This window comes from Blennius ocellaris, assembly GCF_963422515.1.
Source record: "Blennius ocellaris genome assembly, chromosome: 19".
Taxonomy (NCBI): domain Eukaryota; kingdom Metazoa; phylum Chordata; class Actinopteri; order Blenniiformes; family Blenniidae; genus Blennius; species Blennius ocellaris.
Window position 1 is genome coordinate 10,856,875 of NC_137668.1, and position 18,986 is coordinate 10,875,860.

The 18,986-nt window shown below is 40.4% G+C and overlaps 1 protein-coding gene across 1 annotated transcript in view; it reads left to right on the forward strand.

The window, feature by feature from the left end:
- Positions 1–583: 583 nt before the first annotated feature.
- Positions 584–18,986, forward strand: part of dok6 (docking protein 6) — a 49,688-nt gene continuing 31,285 nt past the window's right edge. Inside the window, exon 1 of the mRNA XM_080515206.1 lies at positions 584–652. Within this exon, the coding sequence (XP_080371332.1) occupies positions 587–652 (66 nt within the window). The 5' untranslated portion in view covers positions 584–586. The remainder of the gene's footprint in view (positions 653–18,986) is intronic.

Below are 18,986 nucleotides of genomic sequence, written 5' to 3' on the forward strand. Positions count from 1 at the left end.
TTTCCAACGTGACTAATGCTATAATCCATCTCTCTACCTCTTGTTACAGTTTCCATTCAATCAATACAAATTACTCTCATCAGCAGCAACATGATGTATGAGAGTAATAGTAATTATAATGGGGGCAAAGTGAGTGAGTTTTGGATTGAATCTGTAGATGAATGAATGAATGAATGCATGAATGAATGAATGAATGAATGAATGAATGAATGAATGAAAGCTTCCTTGCTCCCCCACCCCACCCCCCCCTCTGTTGAGGGGATGGTGTGGTCCAGGAAGCGCCGCTGCTCTCCGGTGAATCAGCTGATGAATGGTATCTCCCTCCTCTCCCTGCGCTCGCGGATGGATCGCGCCGCTGAAGCCGGCCAGCCTGAGCGCGAGCCCACACCGGAGCAGGTCGCTCGCTCTCCTCCCCGCCGGATGCGTGACGGACCCTCAGAGGGGCTTTTCGCCGCTCCAGACTTCTGCCACTTTTGCTTTTTAATATTTTCCACACTCTTCCTCGCTCTTTAGGACAGGGAGCTCGCGCGCTCCCCCCCTCCTCCTCCTCCTCCTTCTCCTCCTCTTCCTCCTCTTCCTCCTCACCATGGCTTCTAACTTCAACGACATAGTGAAGCAGGGATACGTGAGGATACGGAGTAAGAAGCTGGGGGTGAGTACTGTTGCACTTGCTGTGGGGTGAGGGGGAGGAGGAGGAGGGGTAGTTCCAGTTGTTTTCAGTCAAGGGCAGCTGGATTAAGAAAGAGGCTTTAATTGCTCCATAGGCGGCCGTCCTGCTGCGAGCTCTTCAAGAGGAAAAACAGATTAGAGCAGCACGAGTTGCAGCCAAGTTTGTGCACGAAGACTTGAGCCCACACTGAGTTGTTGATAAATCTGCATGACTGACAGCTGCTGTCAGCAATCAGACCCCCCCTCTCCCCCTTGTTGTTCTTTCACTTTCTCCAGTTTGTAAATTATTCTCCTCATACAATGAAACAACTTTTATGACTGTGTTTGTTTTTTTTAAAAAGCGTAAACATTGCTATTTCGGCACTTTTGAAAGTGCACGCGCCTCTTCACTTTTGATTGACATGTCTGGCTGCTAATGGTTAGATCAATATTTATCTGATCTCTCACAACAATCAGATGAGAGTATAAAAATAGACCTATGTGTATTTACAAATAGAAATCAATGTTAAGCTCACTAATCATACTACAGTTTCTATCTAATTTAGGAGCTGATTGTTGGAAATGGCTGGACATTTCACCAGTCCATCACAGGGCAGACACAGTGAAATACAGTCATATTTATATTTACTCATTATGTAGTGGAAAATGAAACAAATAAATAAATACTGAAGAATGAAATACAACTTGAATGAATTAACAAGTACTTAGAGTAAAAGGAAAAACTGAACATAGAAATAAAATAGAAATAGAAATAAATAAAAATAAAACTTGGGTTTGAACCAGTGGCATTAACCAGTGGTTACTCTCATCTTAAAGATGAGAGTAACAACCTCCACGGAATCATGCCAGTGTATTTTGTACTCTAATAAAGCCAACATATACAATTGGAATACAAAAAAATAATGTAAAGTACACAAAGAAATGGGCACTGTACTAATGAGAAAAATATAGAAACGCTGGTGACCAAGCACCAACATAATGTAATCTTACATTTATAATATGCAAATTATACAGACTGTAACACGGACTACACAATGGAAGTACTGTGAATGAGGAGGATAATCAGTCAGCACAGTCTTACTGTAGTCTGCCTCAGCCTCGATGACTGAATCATGGAAATGAAAAATCTCATTCAAGTCCAGCTGATTCAGTGTGGTGGCAGCTCCTCAATGCCCTGATAATGGATTTCCATTGAGATACAGCAAGGAGGGGAAAAAAAGAGAGGCTTGGCTGCTTAAAGTGAAATGGATGATATATATTCAATTATGACCGCCTTATTGTCTGACTCATACAGCCATCTGCTTTTGTTCATACTTCCAGCTCATTACGCTAACAGAGCGGGCTCACTCCCTCTCCTCTGATGAAGTGTGATGATGGGGGCTAATGATATCTGCCTCCTCACATCATCACCTGGCTTCATCAACACTATTCTGCTATTGTTTGCTGCTGTTGAGGATGTCTGTGATCACTCGTTCACTGTAAAGGGAAATTCACTTTTCAAGTCTGTTTCAAGCGAACAAAACCCCAAAATCTGTCGCGTTGTTTACATGCGAAATTGGCTTTTTGGTACACGGCGGACTTTATGAGTTGATTTATTCCTTGCATATGTTGTCGGCTTGACGCGTCCAGGAAAAATGTGGCGAGGCCCTGACTTTGCAAAGCAAGTGGGGGTGCACGCTGTGCTGGCAGTGCTGGCTGTGCTTGAGGTATGGATGCTATATCGCTGCCAGCTCTGCATCTCATCCTGCTGTTTATGGAGAGAGAAAAAAGAAAAGAAAAGAAAAAGGCAGTTTGTGTCCTGATCGCCCACTCCCTCAGCCTTCCACAGCTTGCTGCTGTTTCATCATTGAAAAGTCATGCTGCGATAGCCTCAGAGAACCCCAGTGTGGGTAGACAAATAGCATTTATCCGTCCATGCTAGGGTTAGTTATTCCAGGACAAAATCAAATGGAGTGGAAGAACAAAAAAAAACAAAAAAAAACAACAACAAAGAAGCAAATTGAACCAATCAACAGGTGCTATTACATATCTATGATTATTAATCTATTTTGGGTAGAGGACTCGTCGTCATCATCAGTGCGAAACGTCATGATTTCAAGTCTTTTCTTTCATGTAGTTTTTTTTTTTGGAGATGAAAATCCCAAAGTGTGACAGGTGTGGGCTGACTGGAGAGATACACGTCTGGGTGGAGGGGAATGATTCATAGTTGGATAGAATACAAAAAAAAGACTTGCTTTTTCAATCCAATTGCAACATGAACCAAAACGGCCCATTCATTATATTTTATTGCTATTCAAATATATATATATTTTTAACATAGGAATCAGTTGTTTGTTTGGACTGTGGATTGTGAACTACGTACAGTAGCCTTCGTTCTGAAAAGCTGTTGAACATTTAGGACCATAAGGCCGACATAATGCTATTAGTTTCTGTAGCATAGACAAAAGAGATGCACTTGATCTTTGTTTGTTTTAAGATCCTTCCTTTATAGAAATTCAGAGAGGAATGTATAATGGATGCCTGTGCAGTGGTCCATTCTACCACTGGTTAGTTATTTCCATCTGAAGCAACCTTGTTTTTTTATTTTTTCTACTGAAGCAATACTTTTCTTCCAATTTTAGTTGGAAAAATTTACATTTCTCTTCTATATTCTTACAAAAAAAACTTTAACTTCCCCAGTGCAGCTTTACAGGGTAAGGCCCTTTTGAAAAAAATGTTTCCAGTGAAAACAGAAAACTTTCATTGCTTTTGGGAGGTTAGTTTAAAACACAACAGTAGTCGGAGCCACGGAAAATGCAACTTTTTGAAAACGACTCCCAAGGTGGAACTTGTACTATTTGCTAGAGCTGCGTCGCGGCACGAATGTCCGTGTACTCGCCCATTGTTAATGTTTATAGTATTGGTCCATAGTACTATAGTTCTATAGCTCTTTCATATTGCACGCGTGAGTGTGGTTTCAATACAGAAACAAACCTACTACTGGCCCTTTGTGGTAACTACATCATTTTCAGTGTTATTACTACTATAGGGAAATGCACATCATTTTCAAGAGGCTGCAGTGTAAACACAAAACCTTTTTGAAGTGACGTGGCAAAGACGATGCGTTTTCACTTGAAACGTTGTCATGTGGGGTCTAAGTTTAAGTTTATACAAGTAATCGAATACCCAATAATATACAGCTTACTGTCATTTAAGAGCAAAGCAAATTGGTATTTCCCTCACGTCAGACGGTTGGGATCCCAGTTTGACCATAACTATGTGATCAAATAGAAACGAGATCAGATCATAAAACGTGACAGACGTGTGATCCCAGGGTAAGATCGTGTTTCATGCTCCTGTCTTTCACGCTGCTTCAGAGAGTATTGAGGTTTGATGTCCAGCTCAGCCTGTTGCAGAAGCTCATTTCTGTGTCAACTGTCTCTGCCCTGCAGGACCTTCAGGGCCAGAAAGGTCCTTGGTGTTTTCCTTCTCATGTGATGGATATTTAATGTTGTTTTTTTCCCCCCAGAGCTTTAAAGGTCCCTCAAATATCACATACCAAGCGTTTGCATCACAGGTGACCTTCTAATGCTCTCATATCAGTCTCTATTGTAATGTTGTGCCATTTAAAATGTATTCTACATTATGTTTTATTGGAAAGTAGTACAGTCGAATGGTTCTCCTTATGTGATATGTATTAAATTGGCCACGGCAACACCGGCAGCTTTGGCTGAACTCATCAGCATCACTCACTATGATTGGCTCATTTCCAAGCCCCGTCATGTGTGAAGGTTGAGGCCATGAGGTCAGGGCTGTTTTCTGCAGAGTGATCAAAATTACCAACTGAGGCACTTTTTCACCCATTTTTTTTCCCTCCACTTTTTTTTTTTTTTTTTTTAGTTTTGACACAAATGTCAACAATTTTCTACATTAGCCAACTTCTTTGTATCTTTGTCAGCTGAAGAGACAACGGCGCAGTGTTCCTGAATGCACAAGTAGTCGGTTTTCCCTCTCCTTTCTCACGTTCCCCCGCCTTTCCCTCACCTCAAAACCCTTCTGTCACCTCTCAGCCCCCTGCATCTCACCTGTACTCCCCACACGTATCAGTGTGGCTCTCATCCCCTCCCCCTACTGCTTTCCCTCTTTATCTCTCTTCCTCTCTTCTTCCCCTTTATCAGGTTATCTCTCTCATCCCCCTTTTCTCCCTCACCTTTCTCTCCTTCACTGGTTAGTAGACAGCAGTGGGACAGAGCACAAAAGCATCCTATTCATCACCCCACGCAGCACCCTCCATAACCCCAATAGGCTATTCCCCCTGACACAATGCAATGGCACACACACACACACACACACACACAGAAACTGGCATGCTTCAACACTAAAGAATTGGCACACATGCAATCGACAAATAAGTAAACAATCTGCTGCCAGAGAACAGTGTGTGGATTCTCAATTAATTTTAATCCTGTGGCTTTGTACCATTTTTTCCCTCTTTTTTTTTTTTTACTACATGAAGACAAACTAAATGCTCACAAGAGCCAAAAACAAGTCAAATATCTCTGTGCAAAGAGGAGGTGATCCTGGCTGTGCCCAACAAACCGCCGCAGTGATATTGCCGTCATCTGTGCCGATTCTTTGTTAGCTTTCAGCAGAAACAACCGATGCTATCAGAGCGATGGACTCCTTTTGAAAGGCTGAATAACATGACCTTTGAGTAATTCGTGTGTCAGTCTCGGCCCAGGTACATGTTTCGAAGGCTTAGGATCACGGCGGTAAACAGAAAAGGTCAGCTGTTGAATATTTTCTCCCAATCCAACTTTTCTCGGAGCCTTAACAAAAATGGTCAATTTAAGTTTGCTGCGGGTGAGTTTGTCTGCTATTCTCTCCATTCACAAACATGTTTTGACACTTCAAAAGGAGCTGTGGATCAGATACGGGCTCTCAGGTAGAAATGTACTATTCCAAGAGGTTAGGTAGTGATCAATATTGACTTGGCACCCCTGATGATATGCTATTTCTCACAAAAATAAGAGATTATTTGCTTGCAGCCAGTTGACAAAACCTCCCTTGTTTACCACTGTAAGCTGCATTTATTATCAATAAATCTCATTTTCACTAAACGGCAAAGTAAAAAAAATGACTAGTAAAAATGTTTACTATTTGGAAAAGACATTCTGAAAACAGCTGCTTGGTCTGACAACCAGGGGAGAGGGTTTAAATACAAAAGTAAGGGAAGCACACAGGTGGAACATAAGGATAGGAGCACACAGAGGGACAAGGCCATTGGTTAATTGGAAACACGAGGTGCGACACACAGAGGCAGACACAGAGACCTGACAGTTACAGCCCTTGTATGTTCTCAACTTTTCACTGCTCTAACACGTCTAAAACTAATTAGTGCGTCATAAAGCTTTGCAGAAAGGCTGATAATGAACTAGTCATTACAGTCAGGGGTGATGAAATGTGCAGGATTGTGACCCCCCAAGAGAAAAAAAAATAGATATATATTTTGCACATTTAACATAGTGCCTAATTTTCTAAGCTAATGTATAAAGCAAGCTAAATTGGACACCATCAGATTGAACTTTCAGTTTGCATGCCGCTTGTGGGTGATCAAGTACAATAATAAAATCAAACCCAAATAGATGCATTTAAATTAAGTTTTCTTATGCATTAGGCCATTTGCTATGGAGTGATTAGAGGATGTGTTGAGTCCCCACAAGCACAAAATAAATTTAGGCAACAGAGTTTGACGTGCTGGTGGAAGAAATGATCAGACATATCGACCGAAATAAATCTGAATTGAGCAAAATAAACAGAAAAGAAATGTGATATGGGAGATGATCTGTCAGAAAGTCAAAACTGGGGAAGAGCAACAGACTCATTAATGCAAACACATTTTAAACAGAGGCAATAACAAACAATGCAAACACTTTTTAGAAATCTTTAAGTAAATTGCACATTTTACATTAATCTATCAGGAGAAACTCTTTAATATACCCCATGAGCATAAAACCCATCAAAACTGAAACCCATGAGCATTAGCACATGAAACCATGGGTGATTATGTTATAGTTAGACTAGCCAGCTTAGTCCAAGGGTCAACATGAACTGGTGAAGCTAAGAGATTTAGCATGGCCAAGTCCAGTTGACCTGATTAACTTTGCTTTGAGATGCCTCCTACCTGGATGCATGAACCTTCCCAATAATCCCTATTCACAAAGGTTAACACACATAATTAAGTCTATGTGTTATTTTGCTGAGTTAGATCTGATCCTCAGTGCATCGTGGTCATCGACCAGCTTCCACGTGTGTGTGCAATATCAAGTTTGTGGTCATTTTAGTACCACATTTGGAGATGTGACCACATTTGGCCCTCATTTCTTCCAAAGTCAAGCGACATTCAATGACAGTCACAGGGTACCGGTGAAAATAACTGTTTTAAGCCCTGAGATAGGTACATCTGGAGTTGAAGAATTTGTGAAAATCCCAATTTCAGCATTATTGATTGTCTTGAAATGCCCTTAAACACCCTGAGATAATATTGTTCGATATCCAAGTATTCAAATGACATCGGGTTAAACTGTCCACAAAATAATGATATTTGCTTTAGGATAACAATCACATAGTTTGTAATGTCCTCCTCTACTGCCCCTGGTTTCCTCTTGTTCCAAATACAGGAACAAATCCCCAAATTCCTATTCGAGGCCACGGTTTATTTTTTTGTCAAGTGTGTTGATTTTGCAAAACATCAGTGCACTGGAATAAATTCCGGAGATTGAGAGGCGCGGTTGGTGCAAAAAAAAAAAAAATCATCTTGATTTTGCTGGAAACTGGTCCAATGTTCTTTTTGTAATGGAGGGACAAATAAAATAAACTCCCAACAAACAAAGTTAGGTCTGAAAAGTGTGAAAATAAATTAGCTCATCATAATAGCAAAAATAAAACTGGAAAATACTTTTCTACTGCCGTCTGACTGCGTTTTTACAAGTGCCTTGGTCAAACACTAACATTAAATGTCAAAGCAGAAAACACATTAAAAATGCATTATGCTGGGTCCAGAATGAGGAGCAGTGAAAACATAATCAGCCTCAAACCCTGGATGTAAACAAATAATCTCTAAAACCAATAATCGGAGCTGCGGATGGGGCGTTTAAGCAATTTATCATTGTAACACCAACATATCATTTGCAAAAAGATGAGTACTATCCTGTTTAAAGATGTGCAGAAGTTATTTGGGGTCTCAAAAATGACTTTTTTTTCCCCTCCCAGTGACAACCATTTCACAGTCCTCTATTTGTTTTGTTGCAAAAAGACCTTTACAATTTAAGGACTTTTAAAACAACTACTGAAGCTCTCAGTGTTTTATGTTCAGCTACTTTACTCGTGCTGGGAAACATTAAGGCTATTTAACAGAAAAATATACCAGATTTCCATGTGGAGCTTTGGGAGGAATAAATACAAAAGGAATAATTTGTTATTTGAAAATATCTCATCACACGGAATCATGCCTTGCTTGGCTTTACTCAATGGTGAGACACTAATCTCTTGGTAAATGTAAGATATTTTTGTTGTCGCCTTACTGAGGAAGAAATGCGGGTTGTCAAAGCAAATACTGCTAAAGAACAATGTCTTTCAAGGATGAAACTATTAGTTACTTAATTGATTAGTCAGCCAACCGAAAATAACAATGTGACTCATTTCCCAGGTGACATGATAAATCCGTCATGGTTCCAGCTTCTTACATGTGAAACATTGGCTGTTTTATTTGTGTTTTTCTTATTTGATTTAATAGAAAACCTGTTTTTTTTATTTTTGGGAGCCGTGATCAGATAAAACCAAGCAGCCTGAAGTAATTTTTAGTCTCCGCAAAAGTATAATGAGCATTTTTGTAAACAGTTTTTCAAAGAAATATAATATTTGAGCAACAATAAGAAGATGAATTAATAACTGTGTCTGCAGTCAAATTTTTTGGGGGGTCAAAAGCTAATTTGACGTCTTCTCCAGTTATTTATTTTACCACAATCTACACAAAAGCCACAGCACTATAAGTTGAACAATTATCTGGCATAATCTCTAACGCTTGAAAGTTTCAAAGAAAAGAAAATAAACACATCATTACAAAGTCTGACAAGAAAAAGAACACAATTTCCTCCACAATGATTCCAAACTTTGGATTTTTAGAAAGCGTGGAAAACCACTAAAAATGCTAAACGACAAAGAACTTCCATAGCTCACTGTGATACTTTGCTTGCAGCACTTTGCTAAGTGATGGAAACATTAGCACCTCAAATAAAGCAGATTTTTGTCCTTTCCCTCATTAAGCACAGAGACAAAGTCAAGAGTTATTACTCCTTAAGTACTTTTCTGGATCAAGTGCGGCTCTCTTCCCTCTCTTCCCATCTGTGTACAGAAACACTCCCTATTAGCGGCGAGCCACAGTTTTAACCCTCCTTTGTCTCTCTCAGCTGTTTTGTGCTCACAAGTGGGTATTTGTGTCCAGCAGCCAGTGGCCTTTATGTGGACAGCAGGCATTGTGATGGTGTGTGGGTATGTTCCCAGGCACCCACCAAAGCAGAGGCAAAAGGAGTGCAGAACAATGTGTCTATTGTCCAAGATGGCACAGCCATTTAAGATGGGATCTTGCCACTTCCATGCACTCACTATTAACAATGACAGGCTGTCCGGAATGGTGGATGTCAGGAGATTTTCCATCGCACAGACTGTACATGTCAGTAGAGCGTGGAAAATACACACTCGGCTGTGCTCGCCTTTTAGCAGAGGAGACTTCCAAACAACATGGGTGAATGTAACTGAGGCTGTGGAAGGAAATCAGATTAAATCAATTACCGAAATCATATAGTGTTTTTAATTCAAGTTAGCTGCATTCCGCACTCCCATCACTGTGATTCCCAAATAGAAAGTGAAACCGAAGCTGGATATTTAATAAGATTAGCTTTGTTTGTGGTTTTTTTGGTGCCGAGTGGGCGCGCCCAGCCTACTTTTAGCTCCTCCCTTTGTGAGGAACGTTTTTGCACATTAATTCACACACACACACACATGCAGAGCCATACATTGTAGTCATTTCCTCTGGTTTTTCATCAGCTTCCTCCATCAGACCTGAAGACAAATCGCCGGCTCTTATTGGCCCTGATGAATTGCATCTCGAGCGGGATATGGGAACAACAGCCCAACAGTCGTTATTCATTGTGAAAAATGTCCCTCTATTATATAGTCACTTTCATAAATAAATCTCTGCCTGGATCTTGTTCATTTTGTGTCATTGATTCCTGTTGTACCTAATTATCAAAAAAGCTTTTTGTCGTCAACAGCGACAGATGTTGGTTTTAGTTGTTCGTCGTATAAAACCAAGCTGATTAAGTAATTCACCTTAAAAAGGTTTGTGGGAATTGCAGTCACGTAGTATCAACACACTGTGGCTCTTGTTGTGGATGGAGGAGAGTTTGATGGACAAACTGTTCGTCCCTTTGGCCCAGAGCGAAATACGTATTTATTTAGCACTATAGCTATATAAATTTCCATGAATATTTGTACATTTGACATTCATAGGCCACAAAGGATGGATTTACAATTTGTGGTGAGCCTCTGTTTATCATTTAGTGCCACCATGAGATTCATATTTGTGGCTTTGGGTGAAATATGACATCAATCTCCTTATTTTTTTCTTTTTAGAATTGGACAACAAATCTGAATGATGGCATGAGAGTAGAGTTTATTGATAGTGATATTGGGTAAATGTTGCGCTTTCTTAGTTTTAAATGCTACATCTCAAGCCTGTTATAACAGCTTTTTTTATTCTTATTCTTTTTGCTTCAACTCATGTAGTGATTGCATATGTTTTTTTTTATCAGTTGTTATTCATTAAATTGAGTGTAAAATGATTTCAGAGGCACATTCATGAAGCAAAATGTATAAAAAGAATTGTTAATTATGCTACAGCGCTGATTTTTAACTCATCCAAAGTAAGTAGTTCCATCTCCTCCTCTCAGATCATGTGTTGTGGCAAAAATATGTTAAATTCAGGTGGAACATTATTTTATTCAAACCTGTGACTCTTTAAGCAAAAGACAATTTGTCTTTGAGACTATTTTAATATAATACCACCATCCCACATCACTGAGATTTCCTCCGCTGGCCTCCAGTCATGAACAAATTGGATGTTCCTGCAGAATCACTCTGTGTGCTGTCACTGTTATCATAAAGTCAGGTAGCCAAGGGTATAGTTCCCTGTACTGTTTTACAAGACAATGTAGTTTTGACTGTTTGGAAAAAGAAGCATGAAATTAATTCTGGTATGTTGATGCTATGTTTTTGCACTGTATTAAAGTCACTTAGTAAATTAATTGACTCAGTAATGTTTGCAGTGTGATGAGAGGTGAGAGTCTTATTTTGCTTCATAGCCGAGATTCTCTGGTGCCCATATTTCACCTCCCTTGCCTCGCCGAGGCTTTACAGTTCTCTGTAGTATTGTTTTGCTATATAGATGCACTGGAGGCTCACCTATAAAACAACAGGCCGAGAGGAATCTATCATAGCTCCATTAACACTTCGGCTTCATCCTCCTCTCCTTGCCTTCTTCCCCTCATTAATCAACAGACCAGCCCTCGGGGCTCTGGTGTGCAGTTTGTGTGCCCATATGCGTGTGCTTATAGGTTAACGTGACTTTTTTTTTTTTTTGTGTGTGTGGTTTTTTTACACTTGTATGTGCATACATTCAGATGGGATTTCATCCATCTTAGTGTGGTGAGTAGTAGCTGTTACAAGAATCTAGTTTCATATGGCGTGAATGACTTTCATTTCTTCTTTGGTCTTTTGTCAGACCGAAATTTTGATAGAATTTGAATAATGATGTTTTTTTGTTTTTTTTTAATTCCTGAATATGAATAATGACGATATATAATTCTATAGTAAACCTCATAGATGAAGTACAACTCAAATTCCTTTTGAATAACATGCACAAACAATTGATTTCCTGGTAAGCTAAATAAACAAGCGATTTTTTTTATAGTTAACAATGAATCACAGTCAACAGAAAACTAATTAAAAGAGGATTATATAAAGCCAGTATACTTAAATAAATACAAATACAAATACATACATAAGTGATCTCTTAAAACAATTCAAGGATTTCATGTGCTTTTCGTGTGTATTTGCGCATTGGGGCATATCTGCTTACTGTCCTGAACTTGACCAGCATGTGTTGTGTTGGCTAGCCTGGAGTGTATTTCTTGTTTCTCATAGGAATACATCTTTTTTATTTCCTGTTTGGTTTTCAGTGAATTTATGACTTTAAGACAGTTTATATGAAGTGTCTCATCCTGTTAGACGTTGGACTTCATAGAAAGCTGTAGCTCAGTCGAAAGCCATTACACTTGCTTCCCAACTTATGCGAATCCTACATTTCATCTTCATCTGTTGAGCAGACCAGCTGTGTAGGATAGAAAGAGGATGAGCTGGACCATGATCACACATAAAGTCAGACAATATGAGAGTGTAAGACCATGTCGTGCTTCAAAAAAACAACAACAAACAAACAAAAAAAAACAATAAAAAGCTACAAGCAGTCACTGAAGACATACTAAAACCTGAAGACTGTCATGCCAGTGATGGTGCCTTCAGATTTGGGTGCGTGACAAGAAAGGGCGTTGGTTCTAAATCTGGACAGATAGAGAGAGAAAAAAATGAAAGCCACTACTTTTTCCGCACCTTTAGCACAACCAACGTGGACCCATTGAGTGAGCCTCCAAACCTAAACAAAACACTAAATCTAAAGAAAGTTCTAAAATGTTCTAAAGTTCAAAAGTTCTAAAATGGGTTGAAATGCAAAACATATTTTTGGAACGTTTTAAAGTTGTAGAATGTGGAAAAGTTCTAGCATTAAGAATGTGTCTGTGGCAGAGAGGTGATTAAGCCCTTGATAGGAATCAGGTGTGCTGCATCACCTCTCTGCCCATAAAAGGAGGAGACACAGGCGGGCGTGAGCAAACAGACCAGCAGAAGAGCTTGCGAGATGCAGTTCGGTCTGCGAGTTTGGTTTTGGCTTTAGTTGAACAAAAACTATGTTTGCTCGACGTCCCGACTCTGTGGGTGAACCCGGGGGTGGCGTGTACGATTGCCACAATGTCTTTCAGTGCAGCGTTTTATGTCAATTGTAGCCGATGGGCCTGATCTACTATGTATGAAATTGGGTGGAAATGAGACAAACGTGTCAAAGCTGATTTACTAGCGGGACCCACTGAGAATTGTGTCTGATAGATTCACAAAGTAGAAGACACTATTTATTTAACACTTTTGCCTTCATGAACATGGAATATTGAGCGTGTGGTCCAAGTCATACAGAACACGGGGAGAAGTTTACTTATGTTTATCTTTAGCTGTGGTGGTGAGAGACACTTCCCCAGCTGACCCCCCCACGACTTTTGTATCTGACTTTTTCGTGAGATGGTTTCTGTGTTGTACCTCAAATGTTTGACTTTGTGACTGATCACTTCCCATATTTAGTTTTTTTCTTTTTTTGCTGGAGTCAAATTTATATGCTGCCATGCTCTGATATATGTTCAATGACATCCTCTACAAACACGTGACTGCATAGTGTCACAATTCATTTCATGCTTGTTTACGCAAGCAAACAAACATGAAAGCAATACTCATTTGAATGCTCCTGTTTACGTGTGATGTGACTCATGGCGTTCTTAATCACCCACAAAAAGCACGCAAACTGAATGTGCAATCTTGTTGCACGAGTGTAAATTAGCACACCTTATGTGGGATCTTCATGAATCGGCCCGAAAGAGTTCCCTTCATTGGCAAGGCCAACAAAAGCACAGCACAATAGTTAAGAAACAAATCCCCTTTCATATTATGGTATCAGTCAGTCATCTGCATCAACGTATTCCCAAATCCATTTATTTGCGATGTGACAATGAACAATTATATCAACTAAAATCTTCTGAGATGAGCTGTCACACCAAAAAGTTATATTTATTAGAGGAGTTTCAAAAGGAAGCCAGATGAAGTTATTCTTGGAGGAAAAAAAAAAAAAAAGTCCCTCCTACCTTTTTAAATTTGAATTGTGATCTATAATGAGTTCTTCTCCTGCGGTTACCTTTCATCAGCCTACTTGCCAAGCACATTCAGTTCAATGTGCAGACAAAGATAGCCTCGGCTGTGTGTGTGGGTGTGTGTGTGTGTGTTAAGGGGCTTGTATTTGTGCCTGTTTTTAATTTAACCAACGTGGTGCATAGGTAAACATTATGATCTTCCACTACAATTAATTAGTACACACAGCCTGCTTTAGATGCAGGCAAATAGCCTTGCTGAATAATGTAAATTTGCCCAGCTGTCGACCGAACAGAGTTTATTTTTGTGTGACACTAATTGTTTGCTACTGTTATTAATGCGTTGTTTAAAAAAAAAACAAATCTTGACCTGAGAGCTTTTTTGTTTGTGGGAAAAGGGGGAAAGAAGTCAGCCGTCGGTGTGAGCGCTCTGTTTGTTTCTGTTTGTTTGAGGTTGAGCTTGTACACTCGACTCTCCTCTTCCCTCCCTCGTTCTCTCTCAGGGGAGTTCTTTTAATAGTAAGGAGGTGACAGTTTACCTCTTGCTGAGCAGTGGCGTGACAGTTTGGTACCTGCCCAGCTAAAAAAAAAAAACAAACACTACAACTGACTCGGTCATGTTCCCCACAAGAGCTGACTGCTTTTTAAGCTCTGCTCTCCATTCTAATGAGCCAAAATGACCTCATGTGCAGGCCAAGGCAATCTGATCCTCTTTCTATTAAACAGCTTCTAATATTTCCTGAAGAATTATTGTTCAGGGAATGAATTCAGGATAGGGTCTGCCAAGGGAAATGGAGCACAATTGTAGTAGCCTTGGCAGGTGAAACTTTGAGTAGATCATTTAAAGGTCATAATAGAGAAAAATAATGGCTATTAAATGTCGTAAAACAATTGAAAACATGAGGTTATGGACAAAGTTTGACAGTGACATATATAATGAGAGTAAGAGAAGGTAATTTAGGAAACTTTTGACCCAGAGTACTATATTAGAAGTATGCCAGCAGATTAAGGCTTAGCTAATTTGACAAAAAGCAGTTTGAAGTTTAAAGCAGGCAGACGGGTCAGCTCTTTTTGGTGTTACCTCCCATTCCCACTCACACACATACGGAGTTCTCCTCTCTCTCATTCCCCTCCTATGTTCCAAATTGTTCGCTGTCATTTCAGAGAAATGTCTGTTGGGCGAAGTGATAATTGCATTCCTCAAAGATTTCATGCTGGGACACAGAGTGACGCTGCATCACAGCCCACTTATTCAAAGGTAGTGTGTTCTTTGGGAGGAAATGAGACAAAAACAATCTGACAAACTCCATTCGACTCTGTTCTTTGACATAAAAAAAAAAAAAAGTGCGCTTCCACATTTCCCCTCCCTCGCACATACGTATATGTGTTTATTCCCCCAGCGTCCTCTTTGATTTGCAGACTGGATGTGGCTGAGTCAAGTTAGTTCCAGCGAGCACAAATCTCTGCTTGTGAGGGAATGGTTGTTGCAGACACAGAGCTCGCTGCTTTCCCAGCTAACCGTATCAGAGAAGCAGCCCGAACATCAGTGAGCGAGTACCTCTTAAGAATTAATCCCCAGGGGGAAAGACTGCACCAATGCATGAGGATTACTGCTTTTAGGGCTTCTGATGAAATTCAAATAACAAACGCTTGCACAAAGTGTCCTGGAAAACACTCCATGTTTTGTAATATGCTGCGAAACATGCAATCATTTTCTGGAACACTGCACAGTGGACTGTGCCTCATTCGATTTCACAGTCTTTATTGATATGATAATCAAGTGGTCAGCTAATGGTAATTAAGCCAGTCAATTGATGGAGTTGCATCGTAGTTGTGGGTAAAAGCTCCTTTCATCCTCTTTCTTTATATTCCTTTCCCACAGAGGCTTGTCGGTCACTTCTGAAGCCCTGGGTTTAGTTTCCATGCATCAACTCCTCACCTGTTGGCCCCAATTCTATTTTTTTTCTAGTCTGTACCCTGGCAGCCACGCCAGCACCAACATTCTAAAAGTGGAAAATCAAGCTTTTGCCTACATTACAGCAAGACCTGAGGAGGGTTTTGTGTATTCAGACTATACGTTCCTTCATTTATGGACTCAGTTCAGTTTAACATTCAGCCTGGCTGGAGGATGATGTGGTGAACAAGTCAATCCAGTGTTATACAAGAAAATAACACTGCACCTTATTGTTGCCCTCTGTCTGTGGTGGTCTCAGTGTGCCTGTTGGGGAGGGCATTCTGCCATAATCAAATTCTTTTTTGTCTGTGTGTTATTGTCTGTGAAAGCCTCAGCCTTGTACATGGATTAAATGGAAATTGCTCTGTGCGTGCCTGCGTGCGTGTGTGTGTGTGTGGAGATTGCTGACTAAAGCAGTAATACATAAAGAGGTTTGGATGAGGGATGGTTTAAAGAGCAGGCAATTGTCATAATGATGACTTAAAGCAAATCTGCCCCACAGTAGGGAAAAAAAAAAAAAATGTTGTACACAAGCAAGCTCAACGTCGTCTCATAGCACATCCTGATACACATGACCACAGTGAAGTTCACAAGAATATAAAATTGTATTGGTAGATTATCGGATTAGAATTGAATTGTAATCCTTTGTCCTCTTTTTCCAAGTAAAACACCGCTCTTCTCTTGGTCATATCCAGAGCACCAGAATAAAAACCATACTGTAAAACTGTTTCACACCATAGAAAAAAAAAGTCCTTCCAATACCAGAGAGAGTCACTTCAATATTGACCCACATCTCCTTCAGAATAATTTGGCTGCTATTTTTGTGCTGTTCTTAAAAAAAAAAATTGCCCCGCTACCGTAGCTGTGATGGCTCGATCCACACAGTGTGTGACATTCTAACTAATGTTATTCTGCTCAAGGCTGTGCTGCCCAGCATGGGTCAAACATCTCCCCTGTCTCCCCGCAGTAATAAGAAACAACAGTAGAAATACTTTCCATGCGCCAAACAATGCTATTTACATGAGAATTGGAAGGTTTTTCTAAGGTTGCTTTCCAGGATTTAAAAAAACAAAACAAAAAAAAAAACACAGGAGTGTAATTTGTGCAAACTTTGGAGATTCCTTTGGAGCAAAGAGCAAGTGGTAATCAGCACAATCTGTCATCAGAGCTTTGACCACAGGTTCTCCGTAAGAGCATGATTTATCATGAAGCCTAATGAATGCCTGCAGGAAGTTGCCTCAGAGGCTCTGCTCTGTTCGGCTGCTGCTCTCGCCACCTCATCATCATTTACACCTCTGCAAAACTTCCTGGAAACAAACTTTCTTTTAGCTTTCCTTTGGACCCATTATTGTTTCTGTTCTCTTTCTTGTTTTGTTAGCCTTCCCTTTCCTTTGCCCTCTCATAATGCTGTCTATTACATGGTCTTTTAATACCGCCTGCCCTTGCTTTTTCTCGCCATATTGGCCAGAGGGACCCTTTGCTCTTGGCGAGGAATCAGCTGGAGCCTGTTGTCCATCATATTTCATGCCACATTGTGACCGTAAACCGGTTTTCTGCAATGAATACTCTCCCATGAAGGTTGTGTGCGATGCCACGCAGCCACAGCCAAGGCCTTAACAAATGAAATAAGGGTTGCTAATACTATGATATTACATTTGAGGGGACATTTTGGCTCATGAATGTTTGATGAGAATGTCCAATCAAGCATAGACAGAAGAAAGAGATGAGGAATGGGAGAGGAGAAATTTATAAGACTGAGAGGGCAGAAGGCAAATCACGCTCGGAGAGAAAGAGATGGGATGGGGGGGGGTTGTGGGTATGTGTGTATTTGGTACTGGGGGGGTGATTACTTGCTGCTGAGGTAGCACTGCATTACACATGAGGATTTGGAATGGCCCAGATAAAGTAATCTATGATTAACTGGGGCGCGGCTGGCTTGCTACCCTGCCAACAGCTGTAGTCGGGGGCGAATTACAAAATTATGGGATGTCCAAAGACTTTAGATGCGGCGAGAAATTTATTTTCACACGGGAGGGGCGTGCTGGGGGAGTTGAGTTCGAAGTATAAAGGTGAAAGCCGGCGGCAAGCGATGAGAGTGACGGAGGGAGCAGCGTTGAAATTAAAACAAACTTTTTTTTTTTTTTTTTTGTAGCCCGAGCATTTGGCAGAGGATTTTTGAAATGGTGGAATAGTCTTCGGAGGTTTTTGGGAACGGGAGCCGCAGGCTGGGGTCGCGGTTGGAGGAGTGATCATTGCAATGATTGCTGTAACAACTGTCCGACGGGATAAAAAATCAAATTATAAAGATGGACACCCCAGCACAGACCCCGCTGCTGTCTGAAATTGATTGCTAGCACCAGGAGCTGATATTGCAGGGTCTGGTCTGTCATAGTCCATCAAGCGTCATCATCACCAGGGGAACACTAAACCTTATGCAGAGCTGAACGAAGAGGAAGGCGCCATCCACTGTATTGCAAGGAACTGTAAAGAACACAACAGAAAAAAATCCCCCTTTTTTTCCCAGTTTTTTGATATTTTATACATCTTTTCTGTTTTATTTAAATGTTGGGATGTCATGTCTTTATGTCAAGCAACATTGAAAACTGCTAAATATAAAACTAGCTAAATCTGGTCTGTTTCCATCACACTTGAGTATTGCGAGACTACCTTGATTGAAGTGCCCTCATGCTTTGTATTGCCTGTAAGTACAACAGCAATCATCTTTAAATCACGGCTTGTAGGATGGGAATCATCGAGAGGTTACAAAGCCGTCCCACATCTGTCCCTCCTTTCATCAAACGGCCTCGCCGAAGAATAAGAAATGCATTTGCGCCTCAGAGGTATTACGATTGTGTTTCAATGTTCACTAGTTCGCCCAATCTCGCAGACAGCTATTTTTATTCTGCCGTGTGATTAGTCATTTAGCTGAAGCGAGCTGTCATTGGAAATCATTTTCATGTCTTTAGACAGTTCCTCAGTTCATCCAAATGACGAGTGATTTTGCCTGTGGGGGGAATAGGGCCCATATTTTATTGAGAGGCGAGACAGTTCCTCGATAATGCCAGAAGTTTGATAATGTTCTGTGAAGTGAATAGACTTTGTGTTTGAGGCCACTTACAGAAAATGACTGTGACTTCAAAGATGTCTCGTAACTTCATCCTACAAAGTGTCTGCACTCTTAAATTTCCCCCAAAACCTCTCAGTCACGGTTTATCTCCTGCTGATTGGCGCATATGTTGAACTTAAAGATATTTATTGTTGCATTAAAATGTCACTACATCTTCACTCAAGCATATTTTATTAGT